At 40.6% G+C, this 14,637-nt stretch overlaps 1 protein-coding gene across 1 annotated transcript in view; it reads right to left on the reverse strand.

The window, feature by feature from the left end:
• Window positions 1-14,086, reverse strand: part of LOC115765232 (MAGUK p55 subfamily member 5-A) — an 83,272-nt gene extending 69,186 nt beyond the window's left edge. The window contains exon 1 of the mRNA XM_030708686.1: window positions 13,889-14,086. Coding sequence (XP_030564546.1) covers window positions 13,889-13,975 — 87 coding nt within the window. The 5' untranslated portion in view covers window positions 13,976-14,086. The remainder of the gene's footprint in view (window positions 1-13,888) is intronic.
• Between the last annotated feature and the right edge of the window lie 551 nt (window positions 14,087-14,637).

The following is a 14,637-nucleotide window of genomic DNA, read 5'->3' on the forward strand; positions in this document are numbered from 1 at the left end:
TTATACTGAGAGCATAATTTTATTACGCTTGTCATTGTACGTCTGGAAAATTGTCCTCAAGTTTTCAATGTTGTCTCATAAAGTAATTTGCATAAATGCGGCGGGGACCAGGTGCGAAAGGTGCGCTGTCCAAAACCAAATTAATTATACACAAATGCGGGCAACATTGACTAAACCAACCCCACCCAACCCAACCCAATCCACCCACAGCTCCTAAGGCCCCGCCAGCCGCAGCAGGACTCGCAATTTCTGCTTCCATTTTCCTGGTGTAGGCGTTCAATTTGTCCGTGTGTGGATGCGAGCGGGTGACTTGGCCCATTATTGCTTGGGCTGGCTCGTTATGTTAATTACAACAAATTATGCTTGTGTGGCAACGCGTGGGACTACACAGAGCGAAATAATCAAGTATTATGCCCCCCCCCCCCCCCCCCCCCCCCCCCCCCCGCCCACACAACTGAGATTCTCACTAACGTTCAATTTACCGAAGTCAAGGAGAACCTTTTTATTTAAAGTGCGATTTGCTACCAAGTATTTACTTAATTGAAATTGGTACTAAAAGGTACTTGGAATAATCCGATTGTTATTGATTTAACTACAATTTCAGCTTGAACCAAGTTCCATTAAATCTGTAACTCAAATTAAGTACTGATGAACTGCAGAAATTGCAATTCAAATTATAAGAAATGTTCTGGAAATAAGTATTTCCTATCTTGATTCAAGTTTTATGTCAAAAAGGAAGAGGTATATTAATGCTTAATTCTAGTATCTTCGTCTTGAACAAAGGAATACTATTTTAAACAATTATCGATATAATTTTTTTTTAGTAGTATCTAATGAAAGTCGACTTTGGACATGCATCAACAAAATTCGCTTCTCGATTCTAAATTAAGCAAAATGAAACTTTTTGTAAAACATTAATATAGGCAAAAGTAACAAAAGTAAGAAACTTTGCCTCGTGAAACTGTTCCGTCTAAGTTCTCTTTTGGCTGAAAGTTGTAAGCTCTGGAATAAAACTTTCGCCGATATTTTCTTTTTTAGATATTTTATATTTCTTTTCGCGTTCTCAATTCGAAACTGCGAATAAACGAATATTGTTCAACGAAGCGATTAAATTCATGTTGGCGAGCGAATTTAACTTTTCACGAAAAAGATTCTAAGGCAGGAGCAATTACTTCTCTAACTTTCCTACTTTCCTACTTTACGACTTTACTACTTTTCGGCTTTCCATGTAGGCTCTACGAAGGAATTTACCGTTGCTGGCGCCAGACCCAACCGAAATCACAAATTATTCCAGCATGCGCATTCCAAACATGTGTGTATGCATGTATGCATGTATGTATGCATGTATGCATGCATGTATGCATGCATGTATGCATGTATGTATGCATGTATGCATGTATGTATGCATGTATGCATGTATGTATGTATGCATATATATGTGTGCGTCTATGCAAACATGCGCTACCTGCCACACATTTGCTTACATGCATATATACATGCATATGTATATTGTTGTCTGTACATACATACGTATGCATGCATGTATGTGGGTGTTCATAGCCTTTGCTGGCGACTTGTGTACATACATTAATGTATGTGCAAAATCAGTGAACGAGCCGTTTCAAATTTGAATATTTTGATTTAGGCCTTTAAAAATGGCATATAAAGATTTTACAAATCTTCATTTAAGATTTTGCAAAATCTTTGTTGGAGCTATCACGACACGAAAAAATATTTAAATAAAAAATTATTCTTTCTTTTTAATACATATTAAAACAAATTATTTTATTTTTTTTAATTGGTTGCCAACCTTTTCTTACTCATTTCACATATTTCCCGAGCTTAATTAGTTTCATGATTCTTTTACTTTCTTGTATTCAGATTTCTTATATTTGGCTTAAACATTTTCTTGTTCTCATTTTCAGTAATTCAATGTACTTAAATCGAGATCATTCGAACTTAGTTTTAGTACGACTTTTCTTTCTCTGTCCCGTACTCTGCCACAATTTGATAATGGTTAATAAATGTGCATCTCCAGCTCAAGTTGGAGTTTGTAGGGCTTATGAATCAACAGTCGCAGTTTGACAGCTACTGACAGATTACAGTTTTAGCGGCATTGCATTTGGAAAGGTACTGAAAGTCGCTCCTTTTAATATATCCTCCAACATAGGAGGCGCTACCTTATACTACTGGAAATAATGTAATCCTCAAAAGTCCTAGCTAAGTAAAATTTGACTACAAGATCGACATTCTACACTTTACAAGATGTTTATATGAACGAGTCGATCTCAGAGACTATACGAAACCTGAAATCGCGAACCAAGCTCGTTCTAGTGCACAAAAAGATCGAGTACATTGCAAATCAGCGACAACTCTTCGTGTTACCGTATCCTGTTTTCCTTTTTGGGGTGATGTAGGATATCAGAAGGCATCTCTGCCTCCAATCTACTCAAACTTAATAAAATACATATCTTGGGTTTTAATATTTATGCCTCAAAGATTATATAATGATCGGACAATAAGCACCGAAGTTGATCACAAACATAGATGTTTGTCAAAGATACAACAAATGTCGCAGCTTTTCCCTAATTTTTCGCCCGTACGGGAAATCGATTTATTAGTTTCACTATGCTTCTCATATATATGAAAAACCAATATAACAATTAGCATGAAATACCTTTATGTTCATCAAGATATCTTAACCCAGCCCGGCATCTACTTAGTACTAGACTAACTATGCTGCTCATATATGAGAAAGTCTTACAGAGATCACACTATTTTGTATATATCAAATGACTACAATAGCTATAAATCAAAAGTCTGTCCATCCGTCCGTCCGTCTGTCCGTCCGTATGTATGAACGCAAGGATCTCAGAACCTATAAGAGCTAGAGACTTGAAATTTTAGATGTGGATGCTCCTAGTTTCCGCGCAGATCGAGTTTGTTTCCGATAATCGATAACTTACTCCGTTTCCAAGCAATCGATAAAAATCGAAATCGATATCCTGTTTTTTGGGCAATTTTGGTAAATAATAAGAGCTAAAGTCACCAAACTTGACATATAGCTTCTAATATAGAATATATATATGCATTTGATGTTGGAAGAAGAGTGTTCAGGGTATCCCCCAGTCGGGAGCTCCCGACTAGAATCTCTTACTTGTTTTTTTTTTTTCATTTGTTCGATTTGAAAAATCAATTGCGGGCGGAAAATGAGGGGAAATACGCCTTTTGATGGCTGGAGCAAAGCTGGGTTAGTCTTGCTAATGATATATTCACATCATGCATGTATGCATGGCTGATAGAGCATGCCCAGCCTTGAGATACCCCTTACACAACTGTAAGCTAATTTAAATTGAAATTCTTTCAATGTATCCAAAAGTGCACATATATTTATGATATTGTTACATTTAACATACAACATCAACATATGTGAGTTGAAAGATTCCACTCAGATTTGATGTTGCCAAATGAACAGATCCTTCCTTCAAACTAAACATCTGCCCGTTTCTTTAGCGATATATACATGGTCCTTTTTTAATGTCTAGAATCTAGAAATCGCTGGTTTCTTAAGTTTTTTATATTTTGTTAAATTACAGCCTAAAATTGGGGCAACTGTAGATATGGGCAAGTCAAATGGCAAATGATCTGGCACAGGTCAGAGCACAGAGGACAGGGGGCAGAGGGCAGAAGGGCAGAAGGGCAGAGGGCGCGCTCAAAGCAAATTCTGTGGCAAGTGCGGCCAAACGCACACAATGCACAAAAGAACAGGGCGGCGATTGGACGTGGTGAAAGTGCGATTGTTGCAACGCTGGGGAATGCGACAGCAACAACAAATGCTGCCACAACAAAGCAACAAACAAACAAACAAACGAAACACTCAACTACGCAAAACCCAAGCGAACTGAACTCGAGTCGAGTCGAGTTGGCAAACGGCCAAAAGCCAGAGGAGACGCTGGACGCAGGACGCAGGACAATGCCACAGGCCGCCAAAGGTGCAGGTGCAGGTGCAACAACAACAACAACAACAACAACAACAGCAACATTAACAACAACTACAAAAACTATGATGATGACAGCCTGACATTTGATAGTCTCCGTGAGAAAGTTTTATTTTAGCATTTTTCTCTCATTTTTTCCGGCGCTTAATGTGATTAGGCAGGGCGCAATAACCGACAACAACAACAACAACAGCAACAACGACAACAACAACAACAACAACAACAGAAGCTGCAACAAAAGTCGGCCAATTGCTGCAAAGGCTGGTCACCAGGGGGCGCCAAAGTCAACGACTGGAAGAAGAAGAAAAAACAGCACAACAGCGACAAAAAAAAAAAAAAAAAAACGGCGGCATAATTATTGGCGTTTCAGCGCCGGATGCGGGCACTCAGCGCACACACACACACACACACACACAAGTGTGTGGAGCGGGGGCAGAGGGAGAGAGCGTAAATATGTGCACATGTAATGCGGCGGCATGCGGAGGCATGCGGAGGCGACGACATGGACACAAAACTGGAGCAGCCTCGGTCGCAGTTTCAGCCGCAATTGCCAGTCGCAGTCGCAGTCGCAGTCGCAGTCGCAGTCGTCCCAGCAGGACTCCACCAACCCCCCCGCCCCCTCACCCACTGTCGCACTTGAATGAAAAATGACAGCAATTACGCTTAAATTATGCGTTTGTTTTCATATGAGCGTCCTTGTCAGTTGTTTTTGTTTTTTTTTTTTTGCTGTACTTGAAGCTCATTTCACACATTGACACATAGACAGACATAGGATAGACATAGCGCCATGAGGCAAAAACGAGATGGAGAGCAAGAGAGGAGCAAAGCAAATGCCAACATTCAAAATTTCCCTAGCCTTACAAATTAATGGGCATGCTCTGCGCGTGTGTGTGCGCGTGTGTGTGTGTGTGTGTGTGCCCAGAAGCAAAAATAAAACACAAAGGCACTTAATTTGACATGAAGCTGCAAATCAGAAATTAAATTGAATCTAGCCTTTTACTAGGTTAAGAAATATTCCTAAAAGTACATGTACATAAAATTGAATTAAAATTCAGATACAATTGCACAAAAACAACACACACAAATGCAATCATTTGGCAAAGCAAATCAAATTATGGAGCATATTAAAGAAACGTTAAATTGTATTCTTCTTCTTATGCTGCTAATCAAACAGACAACAACAAGTCGAACAAGTTGAAAGCGAACAACAACGACTTGACTTGTCATATTTAACATATAAATGGCAAAACAAATCTCTGGATATTGTTTTAAATTATGCGCGCACACACATGCACACAAAACAGCGACGGCAGCGACGACGGCAGCGGCAGCGGCAGAGACGGCGTCGGTGGCCGCGACGCCAGCTAATCAGTCAAACGGCAAAAGAGTGCGTGGATGGGAAGAGAGCAAGCCAAAGCGCTTAGCCGGTTTACGGCTGATGTTTGTAGACTTGCTGCCAGCTGCTAGCTGCGAGCTGCCTAATGCTGTGTAGACTTTTACGTATGTATTCGCATAAACAGGCGAAAAACTGCCCAAATATAGCTGCAAAATGTTGTTATTGCTGCTGTTGCGGCTGCAAACACCCAGCCAGCTGCTTGCACATAATTTGTTGCTGCGTTTTTTTTCTTTTTTTTTTTTTGTCTTTTTTGTTGTAGACTTTCTGCCAATTCAGTTTGGTTCGATTCACTAGCGATGTCTGGCTGCTAGCCATGGCGCATGCGCCTGGCGTATGCCTGACATGCACACACACTCAGAGACGAACACATGTGCGTCGCTGCCAGCGTCGACGTCATCGCTTCCGTCGTGATGCGGCTGTCTTTTGTGAATTAAACGCACACATACCCGCTCACACGCATACACGCTTACACAGTTACACTTAATGAAGCAAATGTTCCGTTACTCGCCTCTTTTTTTTTTTGTTGTTGTTCTGCAAGCTACAACAAAAAAAAGGCAAGAACAACAACAACAACAACAGCAGCAAAAACTTTTCGTATTTCATGGCAATAGTTGCAAAGTTTTGACAACTTGGTGAGCGAAGTGTGAGCGAGGGGTGCGGGGATGCTTGCGAAAAGTGCGCGCGGTGTCAAAGGGCGCCTCAAGCGTAATTTACAGTTTGACACCCGCGCGAGCACACACACACACACACACGAACACACATGCGCACCCACACACACCGACAAGAGACACTCAACTGGCGCAACTGCTGCAGCAGAAATTTTGCTGCATACTTTTAAGCGCAGCTGGAAATAATTTGATCCAAAAATAACTCGAAAACCTCGAACAACATTCGCAACTTTAATGGCAATAAAACATTCATTTCGCACAGCGCTTGCGGTTAGCAAATGCTTAAAAGCAGCTATGTTTGCATCATTTAAATTAAATATTCATTGACCATCGAATTGCAGCTTTACAGTCTCTGCTTTCTCGTCAAATGTAACCTAACAGTAATTCGTTACTTTCGGACATTTTTATTGGGAAACCACTGTGGGAAATCTAGGAAATTTTAGGATATTAAGAAAGGTAGAAAACATCTCCGACTGACAATTGCGATGCTTTATTACGGACCTGCTACGATGCTTTATTAAGAGGCCTTAGTCGGGAGCTTCCGACTAGGATATACCATTAATCCTCTTCTTCTAACACCAAATTCAGCTCGTGCTACGCGCTCGTATGATTTAGTAGTAATAAAAATAAATTTAAAAAAAAAATTGTTTTCTCGGTAGGGGGTTCGAACTCGCAACAGACTACACTACTTGCCGCCACCTTTACTCAACAACCACACAAATAATTGAGTCATAATTAGAAAAAAACGAATTGAAAATAAATACAATTGCAATTGCAATGCTATTGATAGAATTCCAAGAAGGCGCACATGTATGTGTGTGTGGGTGTGTGTACATGCATACAGAAATTCTTGGAATTTGCGCTTGTTGCCAGCCAAAACACATTTTCTTTAATCACTTTTGTATTTCTCTACCGATCTTAATGAAATTATCTACAGTACATCATACTGTGCTATAGAATATTTGTGTATTCTTAAAATGACAATTGCATTTAAATTGTGGTTTATATTGATGGGCAACCCAAATTGGTTTATTTACTTGATTTATGACTATGAGGTAGTAGCAAATTAAAGATACTTGATATTTATATACTCTAGAAGCTGCATGTCATATTTGGTGACTAGCTAGGTGACGAACTATATTACGCGGCTTGGAAATCAACCAAATCGTCTGGCTAGGCGCCTTCTAAAAAGACGTAGAATTCGAGCAGTCCGAATGCGGAGGAGATCGCGAAGGTCTCATCCAATCGATCTCTCAGATCGGCTTATATAATCACGCTATCTTTGCACATTTTTATGTTAGACTCAACATTAGAACAAGTTGCATTTGTAAATATTCATAAATGTTTAATTTAAGTTCTTCCCATAATAATAGTTAAATTAAAAAAAAAAAACAAACAAATTAAAAAAAAACTTTATAAATAGTTGGTTACTCGTGCTGTTTTTATACCCTGAACCCATTAAAAATGGGTATAAGGGTATATTGTATTTGTGCGAAAGCCAAATGTATGTAACAGGCAGAAGAAAGCATCTCCGACCCCATAAAGTATATATATTCTTGATCAGCATCAATAGCCGAGTCGATCTAGCCATGTCCGTCTGTCTGTCCGTCCGTCCGTATGTATGAACGCAAGGATCTCAGAAACTATAAGAGCTAGAGACTTGAAATTTGTAGGTCCTCCTAGTGCCTGCGCAGATCGAGTTTGCTTCCGATAATCGATAACTTACTCCGTTTCCAAGCAATCGATAAAAATCGATATCGATATTTTGTTTTTTGTGCAATTTTGGTAAATAATAAGAGCTAGAGTCACCAAACTTGACATATAGCTTCTAAAATAGAATATATATATGCATTTGATGTTGGAATAAGAGGGTTCAGGGTATCCCCTAGTCGGGAGCTCCCGAATAGAACCTCTTACTCGTTATTGTATTGGAATGCTACAAATATTCAAACGAGCAAACGCAGTTAAGAAATTTGTTATTTCTGCATCAACCTTGTCTTGAGACTCACATATCTTAACAGAATTTGTAACTACTTGTGATCTCTAAGGATATAGTTACAATTTTGTAGCTTAAATGGCATTTACATTGGGTGGTATTTAGAATGAAGGAGATTGAGCAAGGGAATCGATGGGATTATTATAATGAAGGGGACTGAGCCTAATACTGTAAGGTATTTAAATGATTCGCCTCGTAGATAGGTCGTCGAATGGAAACTTTGGAGGCGTCACGGAATATTTTGGTTTCATTACATGCAGTTGCCTTACATCTGAACCGGTTTTACATCAATAACACAGCTTTACAATCGGACTAGGCATAGAAATCTTTTAATATCCAGCCTTTGAGAAGACTTCTCTTCTGCTGAACAAACGACTTTTATACATTTGTGCAGCTCGTGATATGCCAATTGCTTTTCAAAGTAAAAACTTATAAACAGTTGCATTTTTTGCATGAACAATAGCAAGATTTAATACAGTTTTTATTTGCGCATTTTTTCAAATGCATTTTGTTGTCCGCGTCGAGTGTGCGAGTGTGAAAATGTATTTTTTATGGAAAAATTTATGAAAAGCTTGCGACGAACGAAATTCGTCCGGGAGCCACTGACAGGGAAGGAGCTGGACTTGTCTGTATATATTATATGAGTTCGGGAATGTCCTATTGAATATTCCTGTAGGAAATATGTAAATTAACACAATAAGCTGAGACTTAATTGGAATTTATGTGGTTGCCAAAGGCTTGGGCACAAGTCAGTTGCCTTTTTTGAACGTTTTCTTCATAATTGTGAAAGTTGAAGTTTTGCAGAAGTCTAATAATTATTGAAGTATGTATTTGAATATTTCATGCTCGAATAACTCGTTATATTTTGCACAGATTCGATTATGTGTTTGCCAATATCAATTAATTAGAAAGGCTGCACAGCATCAAGTCCATGTTTAAAATACAAATTCATTCGGAAATAAACAGAAATGGCATTTCAGTTCAATAGACTTTTTCCATCTGCTGGCATATTACAATATTTGCTTGAGTGTGACGTATGAGAACATTTTTGTATAATTTTTTTGGCATGCAAAAAAATCGTTTAAGATTCAACACTTGCAACATTTTGAGTCGAAATTAAGTAAACATAACAAATGTTAGTCAAACAAAAATGAAGCACGATGTCAATATCTGCATGTGATGCGGCAGTGGGAAAATTGAGAGCTGGTTCAATTGAAAACGGATGAAAATTCAACCTCTGCTCGTTGTGTAAAGTAAGCAGTTTATTTTTGCTGCTGCTGTTGCACATTTCTTCGCATAATTATGAAGGTCTCTGTCAGGATGCAAAAAAGAAACGAACGAGAACGAGAAAACAAAACGGCTAAAAGGACAAACGCAGCATTTGCCATCGGAATGCAATTTGCATTTAAGTAGCAAACAATAACAACTAAGCGCATTTGCATACGCCTGGCAAAAACGCTCACAGTACAGCTATAAGCCGAGCTGCTCCCCCCCCTCCCCCCCTCCCCCTAGACTCTACCGGACCAGCACACTCTCTTTGCTGCTGCTTGCTGCTCTTGTCTCTCTCCGACAGCTGAGAAACGCATTGCAGCTGGCAAGCAAAAGAAACAAAAAAGTGTTGCCTACTTTTTTGATGCTGCAGCGTCAAGTGATGCGGACGTGTGTGTGTGTGTGTGTGTGTGTGCGCGCGCGTGTCTGTGTTTGTAGGCGCTGCTGATGATGACAATATGTAATGACAAACGGAGATTTTTACTGGCTTTTTATGACTTATTCACACGCTCGCTCACACACACCCAACACCCAACACCCTACGCTCACCAACACAATCACGCACACACACATAAGACCTGCCAGCACACAGCACACAGACACACATACAAGCACACACGCACACGAGCAGCGACAACGACGTCGTCAACTCGACTTCAAATTGTGACGGGCAAGGCCAAAAGCAGCAGCTGCCAACGAAAGCTTACCAAAGCAACCACCCACTAACCGCCCGCGCCCTCTTACCCAAAATATGCCTGCTTAGCACTTGGCAGTGCCCTTCAGTTCTCCATGCCACTCCCACGCTCTCACTCTCACTCTCCTCTCACTCTTACTCTCACTCTCACTCTCACTCTCCTCTACTCTCCGCTTGCTCTATACACAGGCATTGTAGGCAGCTGACTGTGTTGAAATGTTCTTGTTGTTGTTCAGCTTACAGCCAGCTGTGTGTGTGTGTGTGTGTGTGTGTGTGTGTGTGTGTGTGTGTGTGTGTGTGTGTGTGAGTGCGAGTGTGCGTGTATATTAAGTGCATGTCTCACAAAAACGGCAATGTTTAATTAAAAGCGATAGCAACAGAACGCAACGCGTAAAAATCGCTGCGTTGCAAGCGACAGAAAATCGAGAGATTTTTGTAACAACGCATAAGACGCCAGCATCAGAAACTCTCCATCCGTCCACCCTCCCCACCCTTTAACCAAGCACACAGCATCTCACAAGCCAGCCCCTGCCCCTGCCCCGCCCCAACCCACGCACAACTGCTGCATTAGGGCTTAGAGCTATACCATTTCACGAAATTGAATACAATGCGCTGTTCATTAACCGAATTTCGTCTGTTGGCTGTTTGGCTGGACGGGGGTGGGTGGAAGGTGGGGTGGGATGGTAAATTATTATTATAGCATAACCGAAGGCGGTTGCACAACTAACAAAATATTCCAATTAGCAAAAGCTGAACTGCAGCACTGAACCTGATCAGATTTCGATTTCGCAATTTGTGTTCCTAAATGCGACAGCACAAAGAAAACTAAGTATGTGTGTATGTGTGTGTGTGTGTGTGTGTGTGCTCGCAGACAAACTTTGGGATAGTTTTAACAGCCGACAGGCAAATATTGAAAGCGCATTGTAAACTCAAATAATAGCAGATTCATCTAATTAATACGCTGAGCTGACAACCCATCAGCCGCTGGCTTCATAGGCAAATACACAATTTATTTGCCAATTGGGATGAAAGATTCTTAGCCAAGCTTCTCAAATCATCAGCTGCAGTTGACTCAGAGCTTCCACTCGTTGTCCGAGTGTGTAGTATGTGTGTATGTGTGTAGCCACACCCACGTGTGGCCAGGCATGACATGCAAATCTATATGTCGCAGAGGAAGCTAGTCTTTTAATTTGGCATGTACTTTCTCGAATTCGGCCACGTCTGAACCGTCCGCACATATACGAAACGAATGCAAAGGTAATTTTATTACCAACCCCTTTTCAGGTAATTTACCAACACAAACATTGAATTCTCAGTATTTTGTCATATTATTAAACTTGCACGTTTCATCGGAATATCAATTGGGGTCAACAGTAGCACTAAGTCAAATGGAAATGGGAAACTCAGACACAATACAAAAGAGCTCGAAATAAGCATTCAAAACGATGAATAACTTTTGTTGTGCTACCGATTGCTGGATACAGCCAATCAGAATTTCCGACTGTTAAATGGCGCCCTTTCAACTGTGCAAGAGTCCAATTAGATGTTATTTACAGCATATTTTTGAGTAAATAAAACAACTGATGAATTCAATGGAAATAATGCCAAAAATATAATCTATTCCAGCATTTGCACGCCAGCTATTTGCATCTGCATACAAATAAGTATAGCAATAATCAAGTCAGAGTGCTCGACTCGAAGACAGCCTTAACTAAGCCAACTTGAAAAGCAATCTAGTTTCTTTCCAGGCGTGCATGCACAGGAAAAACCACAAGCACAGGCTGCCGCTTTGCAAATTCACATTTCCCTGATATGTTTTGTAAACATCACAGACTAAGCGAGAATCGAGTCAATAGAATCGATAGATCCAGGATCAAGGAGAGATCGATTCAGTGCATCGTATTGTACCTATTGGAAGGCTTCCTTCTGAATGTTAAACACATTTGCAAAACAACATTATACCTTTATGCCTATTTGCAATGGGTTCAGCGTATGAAAAGAATCTATTATTGCCAAAAACAAAACAAAACAAAGCACAACAAAAAAGGACAAACACAAGAGTCAAAGTGCGGCATGTGAAACCCAAGCTCGGCCTTTTACAATACAGACGGATAGACAACAGAATATGGCTAGATTGGCTCGATAAACAAGATTGTCTAGACGGTATTGAAATTAAAATAAAACAAGAAAAAAACGTTCATTTTCGGCACACCGAAGGTGCAAGGCCCTTATCGAGACATGGCCCACAAATGCTGTTAAGCGAAAACTTGATTTGCGACCAATTCTTCATATAGGAGCTAATATATATTAATACTTATCAGATCGGGCTATGTAGAGAGTAGTAAGGCTCATCATAGCTTAGTTTGATAAAAAGACCTCGATTAGCTTTGGGCTGGTATAAGTTTGCCAACAAATAGACGCACGGACATGGCCGATCAAATCATACTACCCTCTGCAAAAGATACAAGAAATTTGAGACCTTGCAGAGGGTAATCAAGCACAAAAAAAAAAAACATCTTCGATAAACAGACACATGTCCCACATGACCCATGCACATGTCGTATATGCTTCATATAGTTAAATTTGTATCGCTTTTTATACCCTGAACCCATTAAAAATGGGTATAAGGGTATGTTGTATTTGTGCGAAAGCCAATTGTATGTAACAGGCAGAAAGAAGCTTGTCCGACCCCATAAAGTATATATATTCTTGATCAGCATCAATAGCCGAGTCCGTCTGTCTGTCTGTCTGTCCGTCCGTCCGTCCGTATGTATGAACGCAAGGATCTCAGAACCTATAAGAGCTAGAGACTTGATATAGGTGCTCCTAGCTCCCGCGTAGATCGAGCTTGTTTCCGATAATCGATAACTTACTCCGTTTCCAATTAATCGATAAAAATCGATATCGATATCATGTTTTTTGGGCAATTTTGGTAAATAATAAGAGCTAAAGTCACCAAACTTGACATATAGCTTCTAATATAGAATATATATATGCATTTGATGTTGGAAGAAGAGGGTTCAGGGTATCCCCTAGTCGGGAGCTCCCTACAAGAACCTCTTACGTGTTTTGTTTTGTTTTGTTTTTCGACATTTCCAAAACAATTAGTGCTCGTAAAAAAAACTTATCCAATTGCGTACCAATTGTATACACACGCATATCATGAGCAGAAGCATCAGAAATATTTTGTATCAAATATGTGGCATCGTTTTTGAAAGGATAATTAATTTGCCTAGCTTTGACGAGTTCTGCGTTTACAGGATGGTTAGTTTATGAATTGGCCATTTGGTAAACGACAATATGCGTGAAGTACTTGGCCGTCCGAGTTGCTTTTGGGACTGTTGCCAACGCTTGCATACTTGAGGGCCCCACGCAGCGTACGCATACACAAAGGACACTTGAATGGGAGCTGCCTGGCAACCCGTACGGAGGAGGCACTTAGGACCCTGGAGCCAAATACCAAAACGAAAACCAAATCTCGCCTCGCCTCGCCTTGCCTCGCCTTGAAGCGCACCTCCTCGATTTGATTCGGTACTCGTTCTTCTGGGCCAGCTCCTTGGAGAGCGTGTGTGTGTGTGTGTGTGTGTGTGTGTGTGTGTGTGTGTGTGTGTGTGTGTGTGTGTGTGTGAGTGAGGGGGCGCAGGCTATATTGGCATTGGAGTACATGAGCGCCATTGTTGCCGCCTTGCCATTTGCCGGCCTGCCAATATGGCGCACATAATGAGGCGCCCAGTTGCCGTTTTTTTTTTTGTGTGAATGTGTGCGTGTTCTTTGTGGTCCACTGTGCAACTGTGCAAGGGATCTGCTGCAGCAGAGCTGCTAACAGTCCAACACGCTATTCAGTCAGTATCAATGTGTCTTACTTACCTTGCCCTGCGACGAGGATATGGTGGAGGCCGACGGTGTGCCCGAGGATTGTGCGCTTAACGTGGATCGGCTGCTGTTCGCTTGCATTGCGACGCAGCGCGACGACGTCCTCGAATCCTTTGCTGACCACCAACAGGCGCAATCAACTGGTTTTAGCTCCGTTTGTTGCTATTGTTGTAAACATTTTTCCACTCCAAATGCTGCTCAGCTATATCATTATTCGGCTAATTTTGCCTTGTTTGTATGTGTTTGCATTATTATTATTTCTTTTTGTTTTTTTTTTTTTTTTTATATAAATTCTACGTTTTCTCTTATGTGAATTAGTTGCAGCGGCTCCTGCCGCTTTTATTCTTCTGTTTGTTTCGGGGCCGAGCGTTGCTGAAAGTTTAAAGCAAATGTTGAGCAACTTTGAGCAAAAAACATACTTGAAAAGCGTTGAAAAATGCCAAGAGTTTAAAATATAAATATCTACTCAAATTAAAACAAATAAAAATGCAGAATTAGCAGATATTCTGAATGCAGCTTTCCTTTCTGCAATTAATGTAATTTGTGTTGTTTGTGCTTGCTTAAAAGATATTCAAGAACTGATATACCCTGCCAAATGTGACCTCTACGCGAGTTAAGGGCCTCAAGCTTTGCTCACAAGACAAATCTGCGTTGTGAGGGCATCTTCAGCTCTTAAAGTCTCTCAGATTCGCGCATTCATGCATACGGACAAGCCCGCAGACAGACTCGACTGTTGATGCTAA

Source organism: Drosophila novamexicana, unplaced genomic scaffold (assembly GCF_003285875.2).
Source record: "Drosophila novamexicana strain 15010-1031.04,08,12 unplaced genomic scaffold, DnovRS2.1 tig00000960-arrow-arrow-pilon, whole genome shotgun sequence".
Taxonomy (NCBI): Eukaryota; Metazoa; Arthropoda; class Insecta; order Diptera; family Drosophilidae; genus Drosophila; species Drosophila novamexicana.